Source organism: Drosophila navojoa, chromosome 2, assembly GCF_054131105.1.
Source record: "Drosophila navojoa isolate 15081-1374.11 chromosome 2, UAZ_NAV_1.0, whole genome shotgun sequence".
NCBI lineage: Eukaryota > Metazoa > Arthropoda > Insecta > Diptera > Drosophilidae > Drosophila > Drosophila navojoa.
The window spans coordinates 359,714-374,333 of record NC_142890.1 but is presented as its reverse complement, the minus strand read 5'-3'; the positions used below and the strand labels follow the sequence as shown (position 1 = coordinate 374,333).

The following is a 14,620-nucleotide window of genomic DNA, read 5'->3' as shown; positions in this document are numbered from 1 at the left end:
ACAGAGATTGTAGTTTTTAATTTGACTAAACTAATTTTAGCGATATTTCTAACATTAGAAATAAATGTCGACATTATCGAGTTCTTACCGTAAACATCACACAATTTTTAAGAATGTCTGACATGATGTTGTCATATAAAACATATGGCACTCTGTTGCCATACGTATCAACTGAGCTGCTTACATTCTCGAGCAACGATTGGTTTGCGTATATGCTATGACTAGCTCCAATTAGAATACACAAAAATAATGGTATGCACAATACTGCTTGATGTATTTACAGAATTCAAGCAGTGAAAAATTACAAATGGTGCTTTTCCATGCTAAATTCAGCCAATGACCAAAGAACACAGTGGGATTCAGCATAGCTGACTAAAATACTGGTTGGTAATAAGCAGTACAACTGCTTGTTGCCATCAAAGTTACGCACCAAAATATATCCTTTTCATCAAGCAAAGCCGAACGCTTAGCCTAGATACCAACCAAAGGCATAAAGATCACAGTCTAAATTCAAAGGAAAGTTTTAATATTTTACTTTATATACAATATTAAATACAAATCACAAAAGAAAAACAACTCATATAGTTCAAGTTTTTAAGTTGATTTACAAAGTTTTCAACATTTACTTGAAATAATCTCAAGAATATGACAATATGCCCTTACTTGTATGTAGCTTTTCGTTTCTGTTTGGCATTTAAACCATAAAAATAGAAATCGTTGAGAGAGGCGGCACATAAAATCGTGAAACTGCAAAGACTTAGTGCAAATTATGAATTATGAAGACGTAAAAATGGATATTGGCAAATTTACGAAATGGGGAACGATTTAGCGTTCGATTTGTTTTCATTCCATGTTGATGCGAGGCGCACAAATCAAAATGCAAATTACGTCGATTTTATTGACAAGTGAAAATAAATAGAAAGCCAACTAGAAACAACAAAGCCAACGCCAATTTCAGCTGAGGGCAAACGCATCCAGCTCAACAAGTCGTCAAAGGTCAACAAACTGCATCCGAAATTGAAGCGGCAGCAAGATCGGCTTTAACATCCACTTGAGTGGGAGCACGGAGCACTTCCCAGAGCCGAATCGAGCCCTCTGCTAGATAACGCCACATAATGAGACAATTAGTCGAATTATTACAATTATTGTGTGGAAGCTGCGGCTCCACTTCAGTCTCACAATTTTGGACACTTACAAGTGGTTGGCCTCTATCAGAAATCAATTTCAATTCGATTTCAATTCTCACTCAACTTCGTCGCGCTGGCTCCCACAGGGATTAGGCAAGGACATGCCACGCCCTGCTGCACAAATACAATGCCTTGATTAATGCCACACGAGCGCCTTCGCTGAGTTAAGGGTGATTAGCTCTTGCGGCATTTACATAACCGAGCGAGAGCTGGGGGTGGGGGCGGTTGCTCGGACCACCCGCACGGCCTGCTGCACTGTATGCTCCACGCTCCTCGGCTTTTATTGCTCACAAAGTAGCATAAACAATTCGCCCAGCTTCCAGCTTCTAATATGCGAGAGGGGGTCGGGGCGTGGCAACACCTGATGGGGCTAATGTGGAGACGAAGAGACACAAACAGTGACAGGGATTTTATGGACCTGCATGGAGAGTGCATTAAACATGCCCCATCTCGTGCCGTGATGTTGCGGTTGGCAGTGCAGCAGCCTCCCCAGTTCCAGTTCCATTGTTTGTTGTTGTTTAGAGATTTGCTTGTTTGAAATATGGTTTTCCATAGTTGTATGGCATGCACTAACAAACTTTGTTTGAGTTTAAGGAACTGAACTACTAAAGAAAGAGACTTCTGTGGAGCGGCATTGTATACCGAAATAAAATTGAACTAGTCGGAGCATATGAACCTCTAAGGGAATCGAACAAGTTTGAGCAAATAAATATCTTAATAGACTTCTGAGCGAAGAGATGCAATTCGAAGATGTTTAATGAACCAATTACAAATATAAGATATATAAATGCATATGTATACATTGCACATTCATACACACATATGTATATGCATATGCATACATACGCTCACAAATATATGTATATAAGCATACACTCAAAAGCAATATCAATACATTAGTCTTATATTGGGGCACATTACAATAACACACTTACCCAAGTCGATAATTTAACACTCTTATACTCTCACTTTACTTTTTACTCTCTCTCTCTCTCATCCTTATATTATCTCTTTGTGAATGATGGCAGAGACGGAGTCAGCAAAAAAGCTCTGCATGTTTGCTTCATGCTAAAGGCAATTTCAGCTAATGCTTTCAACATTTATACAATCATATATTGCACTTCACACATAAACACACTGAAAAAACAATATAAAAAAAATAACACTTAACATTATCTAAGTTGCACACTTTTATGCATATAGGATGCGCACTTTGTAGCTGCTGCAGTCTACCATAGATTTTATATGCAAATATGTATGTATGTCATATATGCATGTATATATATAACGGTATCCACTGGCACGCCGCGACGTAGAAGGCATTTTTGCGAATCATTTATATATGACACTTTTCATGCAAACACATAACTAAACAATGTAAATAAATAATATTTAATACTATTTGATTTAATTGAAAATACATTAAAATCACTCAACCGACGTGGAAACGATCGACCGAAAAAACAGACGCGTGATGACTGATGCTTAGTGCACACATAAAAGGTTCACTTTGCTGAATGTGCCATCAGGATAACGGGATCAAAAGCGTTACAGGCAAAGGAGTGCTATTCATATGTCTCTTTTGCTCTGCCTCTGAGACATTGAGACCAGAGTCTACAGCTTTGCAGCAGTGGCAAACTCTTTCCCACTCTCTCTCACTTCCTCTTTTTTCAATCTGCAGCTGCTGCCTGTCATTGAGATTAAGAACCGATGACGTCAAAGGCATTTTTTTAAGATTGGAGCAATGTAACTCACGAGTTATATGTAGCACTCTACTCAATACCATAAATTAATTATATTTCTGCTAATTATATAGTATTAAGTTGACTTAAACAAAAATAAAAAAAAATTAAATCACCAGGCGACAAGGACCAACCGATCGAGAAAACAGACGCGCGCTGACTAATTCCCGACTCTCTAGGAGCGCGACCACGCATAGTCCGCATGTGAAAAGCTCGCTTTGCTGAATATTCAATTAGGATAACAGGATTAAAAGTATTGGCGGCAAGGGCGAGCAAGCAGTGCGCTATTCGTGTATCTCTTTTGCTCCGCCTTGGATTTATTCGTTGCATTGCAGTTCAATTGCTGGGTTCCAACGAAATTATTAAACGACATCATAAGCAACTGGATTAATGGTGAGGAGTAGCGACCGTATGTATGTACATATGTGTATATGTGTGTATATTGATAAAATTAAAAAAAAAACTAATATTGAAATAAACACAATGTTTGAAATTAGTTACTTTGTTGACGACTTAAAAAAACAAAATATATATTTAATTAAAATTTGAGTCTTATATTTAGTTCTGCTTGGGTCTCCCAAATTCTGTGTGGTCTCAGTTAGCCAAGCGCAGTGGTTGTCGCGACTCGACGGGCAGTTCCACTCAGGGGCGACAAAGCATTGTTATTGTCATTGTCATTGGCATTAGATGATGTTTATGTATGTGTGTCGCAATTGTGGACAGCCACCGCGTGTCCTGTGGTGCAAATCAAAATAAACAACTTGGTCCAGCTGTCTAGACATGGCTTGGCGGCAGCGGGCTGCCGACAGTTGACCAACCAACCAACCAATTAGAGCCACCTTTCCACTTGACGAACTGGTCAAAATATTGAAGCAATCTATGTCTGCCACGCTGACATGCTGCCACGCTGCCACTTGAGGCAAAGATTCACACATATTTCACTATGTCCTGCCAACACACACACTACTCAAGTGCAGCCGTGTCCTGTGTCTTGTGTCTCATGTCCTGTCTGGCCGACAAGTAGTAGCCGGCGCAGGCGTTACTTATAAACAAAGCCACACGCATGATTAGATGATCATGCCACCCTGTCCACGGTTTCCAATTGCCTGCCACCGGCGCCAACGAAACCGGAGATCGAACTCAAACGACATCTAATTACAATGGTGCATGATGCTGTTGGCGGGCAGAGGGAATTTTCGGACAAATATGATGTGCTACGCGGCTCCATGACAGATTGGTGGGGTAAAGCTCCAACTGCAAGAAAGACAGATGCTTGACTCTCTGCCTCTTTCCCTCTTTGAACAAACGTGATAATCATGATAATCTATCTATCTATTTATATTTCTATTTAACTCTTTCTTTTAAGTTGAGAGAGCAAATTCCGTGAACGCTTTGAAAGCTACTCACAAACTTACTCCCTCTCTCCCGCTCTCATGAGATCAAATCTGACTGCCTGTCTCCAGCTGGAACAGAGATCATTGCCTATCTCAACTTCTACGCTTCCATGACACGCTCGTGCAGCTCTTGAGGTAGACAATGAATATGGTGAGACTTTCTCTCTACTTCCACGATCATTCTGATTGCGGGTGAAGGCCAGCAGAGACCTGGGTACATGGGGAATACGACGGGGTGGTTGCAGCTGAATCGTTTGGCCTCTGCGCTTCTTACTTGTGAGCTATTAAGTGCCTGGCTATTCACTTTGGCCAATGTGCGGTTTTCAATTCATTTCAATTTGGTCTTTTGTTTTTTTGTTTTTTGTTGGCCGTTGTTCGTTGTTCGCTTTTGGTTTTTGATTTTTCCATTTTCCATTTGCTGGTTACCAAATAGTTTCAATTATTATGGGCTATTGGGTATTGGGCCTGGACAAGTACACGTATTATTAATGTAATAGCGGCTAATTGCGCATTTGTTGGCCCAGTCGAAATGCAAATTAGACCGAAAGCACTTCAGCCAGGAGACTTAAAAGCTTCAATTTGATGGAACACTTGGCCCCAACTGGAATTTATGTCTGCATTTTGCAGCTGTTGAGATTGAGATTGAAGATCAATTGCAACGATTGCAAAGTGGATGCGATTTTGCGTTTAGAAATGTAGAAATGTAGAAACGACGACCAAAGACCACTTGAGCCCTCGCCCCCGTTCAAGGTTCGCCTCAATCTCAAATGATTTACCACAGAACTGCTGTTGCATTTATTTGGCCAATTCGTGCCAATAAACAAAGTATCATTCGCCCAGGCATGTGGCAACAAATAGACTCCAATTTATAGGAGACAGATAGAAAGAGAGAGAGCGATCCGAATTCGATGGATCGTGTAGAACAATAAAAACACACACAAGCACACACACACGCACATTTGGTAAATATGACAATGTAAACAATAATAAGCCCAATCATCGACATGACCATGCTGATCGCAATTCTCGTGCTGCCCGATGCCCGAAGTCTGATGCTCGATGTCCGATGCCCGATGCTCAACCAAATACAAATTTCTAGCGGAACCCGGACGTCAGAGTCCGAGTTCGTATCAAAATTCCTACAAGAAAATAAAATTTAATTGCCTACAAATTGGCGCGTTGAGTTTTATTGCATTTTAAAAATATATATACCATATAGACACCATCGTGCACTGAGCGAAAAATACATGACTAAGAAACACATAATATTAGCTCGATTCCAAGCTTGAACAAAAATTTGAATCTAGTCTATATTGTCTTGGACTTATATTACAAATATTTTTTACCAGACAAGAATATGTTACAAATATTTTTTTACCAGAGAAGAATAATTTATTTATTTTTTAGACATAAAATTAAACATAAAATTAAAACAAACTTCATGTTAAGCTCTGGCTTCTGGAGAGGGCCTCTTTCAATATTTTGTTTCCGTTTTTTGGATAAACCTCCTGATTTCTTCAAGTGTACACGCCGCTACTAGCTAAGCGTTTCGCATGGAGTACAATGGGAGCAACGAAGCTTTTGCTGTTGAGGGCAAACCCCTAAAACTAAAACAGCCAGCCCCGCTCTCCCCTTCCGACCCCTCACTTCACTGCCAAATGCCCTGCGTGTGGGTGGCAATTTTTTACAGTTAGCCGGCAAACAAATATTTGATTTAGACAAAATGCCCATGATTTATTTACGATTTCCCAACGTTTCGCCTAATTTGTCTGGGAAGTTCATAAAAAACAGTAGTTGGAGATCAGCACGGAAGGCGGAGTAGTCCAAAAGGAACGCCTGACTAGGAGATGCCCTGTAGATAGTTATTCAATTCAATATATCAATTATGGATCGCTCTGATCATGATTTCAATTATTTATTCTTAACTTTTTAAACTTATTAAACTTGTCATTAAGAGTGTTCGCCAAAGCAAAATGAAATCTCTCTTTCAGATCGAGTTTCGGCTGGTTATCACATTAAGAGCGCGAAGTAGTTAAGAGAGCTCTGAAGCTCTCGCAAAAGTCAACAAAGTCTGTTTTGTTAGCACTGTTATCAGCTCGGCCGTCGGTTTAAAGCTTATAATATAATTTATATACTTGTACATGTGTTTTTTTTTTTTTTTTCTTTACGGGAATCAGTTTTATTTTAGACAGCGTTAGCGTTGCACGTGGAACGGTTGAAAGTGAAAAAATGGTAAATATCCTTAATCACAGAGAAAATCAAATAATGATTTCCCATTTTCAATGGGTTCAGGGTTTAAAAATAATATGGATACGGGTTTGTCAATTAGCTTTCAATTGATCGATTCTGCCTAGGTCAACAATGTTGACTCAACAAATATAATATATTCTAATCAATCATATATGTAGCATTAATCTATGTATATATTTATAGGTATATATATGTATACATTAAGTATTAAATGTAATGGAATTTACATTTAGGATATCTCTTAGTCGAGCAATCTCAGCACATTCTATTGACTTTGAGTCTCTTTTATATTTTTCAGGCAACAAGATGGGCTCTCGGAGTTTTCCTTCTCAGTCTCCTCGCCGCTCAGCAATGTCCATCTGCAGCTGGTGCAAGGATCCTCGCTGCATTTTTCTATCCATGCAAGAGTCATTTCATGATGACAAATGCTGTCATACGAGAGCTGGTTAAGCGTGGTCATGAGGTAAGCAGGCAAATCGATCAAAATATAGGTGGATTTCCAAGTGTAACAACTGTTTACTTCAGGTCACCTTTATCACGCCCTTCTCCTTGGCCAGCGAGAACTTGGGCTCCAATTACAAAGAGATTGTGCTGCCCCATTATGATTTCTGGACAGAAAGTATGTCACAATAATGGGAAGCATATAACGCTAATCTTATCTCTGTCTGCTTCGCAGTGAAGCGAATGGCAAATAGGGAGATTATCTTGGATATGGCCGATCTGTCGACACTCAAATTTGTGCGCATGCTGCATGTGATGGGCGTGCAGAGCACGGACTTTGCCTTCGAGCAGCCGGAGATCAAAGCCCTGATCAATGCCAAGGACAAGGTGGGCAAATACGACCTGCTGATCGCCGAGCAGTTCTACAACGAGGGCGCTCTCATACTGGGCCATCTCTATCAGATACCCACTATGACGCTGTCCTCGTTTGGCAACACCAACTACTTCTCCGAAATGGTGGGCATTATAACGCCCTGGTCATATAACCCGCATAGCTTCATATCGTCCACCACGCGGATGAACATATGGGAGCGCGCCGTGAACGTCTTCGTCTGCGGCACGGAGCACTTGATGCGCACATTCCTCTACTATCCCAGCCACGATGCCGTGCTAAGGAAACACTTCTCGGGGCTGCTCGACGTGGTGCCCACGGCCAAGCAACTGGAGCGCAATATATCGGCCATTCTGATGAACAACTATATGCCTTTGGATGCTCCCAGGCCCATCTCCTTCAATATGATATCCGTGGGCGGACTGCACATACAGCCACCCAAGGCCTTACCCGAGCACCTGCAGAAGTTCTTGGACGAGGCCAAACATGGTGTCATCTACTTTAGCCTGGGTAAGCAACGAAAGGAGACAGACGTAACTCCCTAATCACATCTATGCATTTCAGGCACTCAGGTGCGCAGCGCAGATCTACCTGCAGAAAAGCTGAAAGTCTTCCTGGATGCCTTCCGCAGCCTGAAGCAGCGAGTCCTGTGGAAGTTTGAGGAGGACAGCTTCGCTGAGCTGCCAGCGAATGTGATGATACAGAAGTGGCTGCCGCAGGCCGATGTTTTGGCCCATCCCAACGTTAAGGTGTTCATAGCCCACGGCGGACTTTTTGGCATGCAGGAGGCGCTGCACTATGGAGTGCCCGTTCTGGGCATGCCCGTCTATTGTGACCAGCACTTCAACATCAACCAGGGCAAGGCCCATGGCTATGCTCTCGGCCTGGACTATCGCACAATCACGACGGAGCAGTTGCGCTCCGCCCTGCTCGAGCTGCTCGAGAATCCCAAGTATCGGGACACCATGAAGCGATCGTCTCGCATTTTCCGCCAACGTCCGCTGGGCGCCATGGACACGGCCATGTTTTGGATCGACTATGTCATCGAGCATCGCGGCGCGCCCCACATGGTGTCAGCCGGCATGGATCTAGCCTGGTATCAGTTCTACCTGCTCGACATAATGGCCATCGCTGCGGCTGTCCTTCTCCTGCCATGTATTTGCCTACGCAAATCTAAGAGTAAACCAAAAATGAACGCAAGCTGCATTAGAAACAAGCCAATTAAAAATATGTTTAAATTTAAAAAAGTTTAAAATATCTCTTGTGATTGAATCGTTCAATTGGATTCATGACCGTTCAATGTTTTCAAGGTAAGCTCGATGAGGTACTCAGGTTTCACTCTTGATTATTATTATTATAATATATATATATTTTAGTATGCTGTAAATTACATTATTTATATATATTATATTATGTATATAGTATGTATTATATATCAAAAAGATTCCATGAACATATGCTTCATTGTCTTATGAGTATTTTTGCAATATTAAAGCCTCCAAAAACACTTAAGCTTTGGCACTTGAGTAGTCTACTTAAGTATTTAATGAATTCGAATATATACATAAATATATATACACATACATATGTACATATATGTATGTATAGACAAAGTCTACTTAAGGCGCCAGAGTGCCAGTCCAAGTGTTCTTAAGAAATTAAGCAAAAAACAGAGAAAAAGAAAAAAATGAATGCAAAGCTTTTTAGTCGAAAAGTATAGAAATATAAAATCTTTTAACTCTTTAGAGATCATATTCATCATTGTCTGAAATTGATTTCAACATCTTGATCGGAATATGTAGAATATATGAACTTAAGTGCGGGCTTACCAAATCATCAAGTATGCAGTATTCTATGTATATCTGTATATATTTATATGTATACAGTTCTTCTGTTCACTTGATTCGACCAGAATCTGTCAGCTATATAAACTATTCCAGAGATCCAAGAGATCTATAATTATCTCTCCTCGTTAACTATCTTATGTGATCGATCTATGTATAATATCTTAACTATACTTCCATTAGGTATTTAAGATATATACATGGATCTATCGACTATTACTACACCATATAATGCTTACTAAATTCTAAAACTCATCAATCTTCGAAATCCCATTGAAATAGAATATGATATACAATATATATTCATGAGCCATATCCAAATAAAACCAATCTCAATTAATATACAGAATTGCCCGAAAGACAGTTGCTTCCTGTTAACCCTGGTTGCCCCGCTGCTCTTCTCCTCCTGCTGACCTCCTCGACCTCGACAAGTGCACTTGAAGCGAGTGCGAGTCGCTACTTTATGAATGGGTGGAGATTCTTGGAGCTCATTATGCATGCACGAACTGACATTGAAGTGGATGGCGACGCCAGCGCCAGTCCCACCAGCAGTCCCAGTGCCAGCTAGCAGTTCCATAGGCATGCCACTGCGAAAGGGAGAGTTCATGTGCGCATTAGGGTTAGATTGCCCATTCGCATTATTATTGGTATTAGTAACACATGATTACGCTTTATTGTAAACAAAAACTGAGATAAACAGACGAACAGACGAGCAGAGGCGCATGCATGCAAACACGGATGCGAGCAGCATGGACTCTAATGATATGTTAATGCACATGGCGCACACTGCGTATGAGTGCTCTCTATGTGTGTGTGCGTGTGTCTGTGGAGGCAACTGTTTGTCTGTCAACGGCTTAAGCAAATAAACTTCATTTGGGGCTTATTTGTCGCTGAATGGAATTTCTGTTTGGCGCTATAAACAACTCGCATTGCCGGCGGAAGGAGACGGACATGCTAGAGTCGAAACAGAAGGAGGAGGAGGTGGTGGAGGCGAAGGCGGAGGAAATGTTGCTCCTGACATTAAAGTGGGTGGCGAAGTTCATTGAGTTGTTGTAGCCAACTGCTAAATGGGCTTTCAAAGTGAATTTGTTGGCTGAGTGACTGGCAATTAGGCAGACAGTGCATCAGCCAAGTGAGCGCAGCATTGGAGCTACTCAACTCAAGATGAATGCTGAACTACGTTGCAAAGGATGATTTCATATCTGTAACTACTTCGAACTACTATGAACAGTCCAGCGGAAGGACAGAGTTATATACATTCAGCTCATCATCTTGACAATGAATATGAATATGATATATATGAATATAACAAGCTTACAGGCCGCAAGCATCATAGAGAAGTTAATTCCTTATAGCTCTCATGCAAATGCTTAAAGACTAACCTTAGCAGGATTCCTTGAATAGGTAGAGTTAGCTTGGGTCATTATCTTGGCCAAGAACTCTTGGTAAGCTATGATGAATGCAATTCAATCAAAGTTAGCCAACAAATGCTGACCAGAAGCAGCAAATAATAGCAGTGAGCCCCTGACTCCCTCACCTCTCTCTTTCCCTCTCTGTTTCGCTCTCTCTTTCTCTCTCTCTCTCTCTCTCTCTTACTGTATCTCAACTGGTAGTTGGCGACACGCCGCAACGTTTAAGTGTAATTTTCTTCTTATTCAATTGAAGCATGTCCTTTGGGGTCGCAGAATGGGCCCAGATAAGGATAAGTCAGTGCGTTGCACTGAGTTGGTCTTGTGAATTGCGACTTGCGACTTGCGACTTTCGACTTGCGTCGCAAGACTCGTTACAAATTCATTTCGGTGCCCGCTTTCACTTGAGATCGACATAATGGCCGTTCATTTGCGCTGCTGCCTGGAAATTGTATAAAATTCGTCTTCTTCAGGACAATTGCGGACGTGAGCCACAACTAAGGACACCGAAGATGAAAAAATTCTGAATCGAATGGCAGAAGAAAAGCGAATGGAAATGGTAAGGGGAAAGGAATGGGAAGGGGAAGGGAAAGAGGAATGGGAAGGTGAATGTCTCATCTTGTGTGCTGTGTGCCATGTAATTTGCTCTCTTGCCATGTGCTTCATCAGAAAGGAAATTGAAAATTGCTGCTAATGGCTCTGCCACGGGGGCTAGTGGGCGTGCCCAGGCACAGTAAAGAAGCGAAAGCTGCACAAAAAAATACCAAGTAAATTTAATGATTATGAAAAAAGTAGATATATATAGAGAGTATACATATATACACATAGATGAAGAAATGACACTATGAAAATGTGGGCGGAATTCATTTGAATCGCAATTTGCGCTTCTTGCAAGGCCAAAGAACTAACGAAGCGTTAAGAAGATGCTAACAAGGCTGAAGACTGGAGTAAGAGGAAGCGCCTGAGACGACGACAATGGACCCAAAAACCTGCTCATCGAGCTGATTTATGCATGCCGTAAAATATTTGTGTTAATTCTTGTGTTCAAATTCCAATTAGCTGCCGACACATGAAGCTGGAGCTGCCCATGTGAGTCCTGAGACGGCAAGTGTAGGATGTCTTGCATGCAAGAGTGTTTAGGAATGTTAGAGTAGGAGATCTGCATACTCTGTTCTCATTTTGTACGTTCTTCCACTTGCCAAGAACTTCAACTTTGTCAGTAATGAAGATGGGAGCTGCTCTTGAGGAAACTAATTGATAATTTTAAATATTGATAGCAAATATGGTAACTGAAGAAATCTTCGCTCGTAAAGTCTCTTGCTTTTGCTCTTCCTTTACAAAAGACATCTCTACGTAAGCTTCACTGTACCTCACAGCCATATAATGTTGTTTACACTAAGCAATGAACACTTAAACAGACTTTAAGCGCCTTGCTCTTTTTTATGTTTCTCCAAATAAATATTAATGAGAAGAACAACAGCTAACAAAGTGCCCCAAACTAAGGTGCGCAGAGATGAGCAATAACAAATCAGCCGAAAGTAGAACTGAATCATCGTGTTTAGAATATACTAATATTGAAAGGAATTCACTCTATATGCCAGAAGAACAAGCACCTACACACTTTACATTGCCAAATGTTCCAGTGGCTGGCAGCCGCGATGGTTCCACTGGAGATTACGTTGATAGCGAATAGGGAATAGCGAGTTCTTCAAGTGCTTTTTGCTGCCCTATTAGTAGCGCCCCGGCAGCTGATAATATGCGACCCCAAATATATATATTTTCGGTATAGATGTATATGTGTGAAATCGACATCCATTGGGCAAGAATCTCACGCGCACTTCCATCGAAATTGATTTTCAGTTTTTCATTTCTTCATTTTTTTGTTCGATTTTTCCTTCGCTTTAATTGTCGAGCGTTACGAGTCGGCAGCTCCATTAAAAATGCTAATTAAGTTGCCCCAATGGCACATGTGTGTGCTACACCACAAATTTTTATCTAAACAGCTCACAAAACAACAACAACAACAACAACAACAACAGCAACAACGACTACGACGGGTACGTCTCTATATCTCGTATCTAGGATCTGCCTATAAAAGATTCGTTTTATACATGCGGTAAAATTTGAAAATTTTTTAGGCGAAATTTGAACAATAAACAAAATCACAAAAACCAAAACATTTATCATTTCAATTTCTACTCTTTTTTATGCACGCTCAAGCGCAGGAAAGTGGAGCGTATTAGTTGGACTAATGCTTGATTATTGGGTAATAAAGAGGGGCTTGCTCTGAAAGTCTGATCATATATAGAACTATAGAAGAAATCTAACTATATGTATAACACCTCTTTCTATAAAGAAATATTCCTAATTTGAATAGAATATTGAGATATGAGTTTTTGTATATTTCTATTATATAGTATGTACATATAGACCTTATAGCTAAGACTTCGTATGCAATTATATCGGTTCCAGATCTCTGCCCTAAGATAAGTGAGTTTCTGTCCTTGACGAGTGTCTGTCAGTCGGATATTGCATATTGCAAACTTGATTTGCTGATGGAGCTAACAAAATCTGATTTAAATGCTTTTTTATTTCAAGCCAAATAAGCAGAGGAGTGCCTACAACGGCGCACATTGTGCAGAGGGGCGGAGGAGGCGTGGCGCAGGGTAGGGGTTTCGCCGCATTACGCAAAGATTTCAACAGCTGCCGCGCTGAGGTTGAGTTTTGAGGTGGGTGGCCATTTTGTTTTGGCTAGAGGGCGAGTGCCGTTATATATGACTGGGTGGCGCACATACACACAGAATACATATGTGTGTGTGTGTGTATACGTGTGTCTGTGTGGGTGCAACACCATCAACAACTTGCGCAAATAGCATCATCATCATCAGACAACAATTGCCGTGTGTCAATGTGTGTATGTGTGTGTGTGGGAGTGTGTGTGTGTGCGTATGTGGCTTCTCATGAAATTTTTGGGGGACCGCACACAGTCAACCCGATCTGTTCCGTTGCTTCTTGGTTTTGGTTGGTTAATGAAATGCTGAAAAACAATTAACTATAAATTAAACGCACAATTTTCAAAACAAAATAAACAGAAATAGCACAGCGCATCATTTTCTTATACTTTATTTTGTTGTTGCCTTGCCTCGCTTTGCTTTGTTTTGTTTACGGCATTTATTGGGGGCGAAACATTTCATTAACTCATCTAGTGCCGCTGCCGTGCGCTGCTCCCCTCCAGGCGCATCCAGGCAATTAGGCAATCGCACTAGACCTGCTCTCATCTCGAATCCTTTCTTCTTATCTGCATCTCATGGCCTCCCACTCGCTCTGCGCGTGGTCGTCGATTTCATAAAACCAAGAGCACAACTTCAGCCAAACAATAAGTCAGAGTGCAGTGCTCTACAGCGAGAGTGCTCCACTGAAAGATACCCTGTTAAAAAGTGATTGTCAATCAGTAGATCTTCATTATCAACATTATTGATGTGATTTTCATTTTAACTGACATTACCATGAAGTAATGAAACATGGTTAAGATCATTATCTTTACCATTATCATTAGCAGCATCATTGCCATTTTCATATTCATTATTATGATCATGTTTCTAATCACAAACATTACTAGTATAACTCTATTATTATAATTCTAATCATTATTATCATAATAATCGTCCTCATTATAGGTGTATGTAATACTCTCTTTTAACTCAATTTCGCTTGATTTGATGAATGTGTCGCTGAGTTATTTCTACCAAGAAGTTTGGCTGTTGCATAAACAAGCCCGCCTATGGGCAACACGTGCAACAACAACAGCTATAACAATAACAACAGCAACAACAACACCAATAGCACGTTAGCTGCAAATCGAAGTGTCAGTCGCCTCATCCTCAATCCCTATACAATGCCCACTCCCAATCTCATTCTCATTCTCATTTTCATTCCCATTCTCATTCCCATTCACAGTCTCA

General features: G+C 40.9%; 1 protein-coding gene across 1 annotated transcript; it reads left to right on the top strand.

Moving 5' to 3' along the window:
• The first annotated feature begins 6,521 nt into the window (after positions 1 to 6,521).
• Ugt49B2 (UDP-glycosyltransferase family 49 member B2) lies at positions 6,522 to 8,673 on the top strand. The gene is made up of 5 exons (XM_018098606.3): positions 6,522 to 6,555; positions 6,872 to 7,036; positions 7,099 to 7,192; positions 7,250 to 7,915; positions 7,970 to 8,673. The coding sequence occupies exons 1-5, from the start codon at positions 6,553 to 6,555 to the stop codon at positions 8,656 to 8,658; spliced, it is 1,617 nt and encodes a 538-aa protein (XP_017954095.1). The 5' UTR covers positions 6,522 to 6,552; the 3' UTR covers positions 8,659 to 8,673.
• The last annotated feature ends 5,947 nt before the right edge of the window (positions 8,674 to 14,620 follow it).

Bases quoted from the DNA above. Each gene is read 5' to 3' on its own strand.
- Ugt49B2 (XM_018098606.3), top strand. The intron at 7,037-7,098 runs GTAAGCAGGCAA...TGTTTACTTCAG, and splicing joins TGGTTAAGCGTGGTCATGAG to GTCACCTTTATCACGCCCTT. The intron at 7,193-7,249 runs GTATGTCACAAT...TCTGCTTCGCAG, and splicing joins TTATGATTTCTGGACAGAAA to TGAAGCGAATGGCAAATAGG.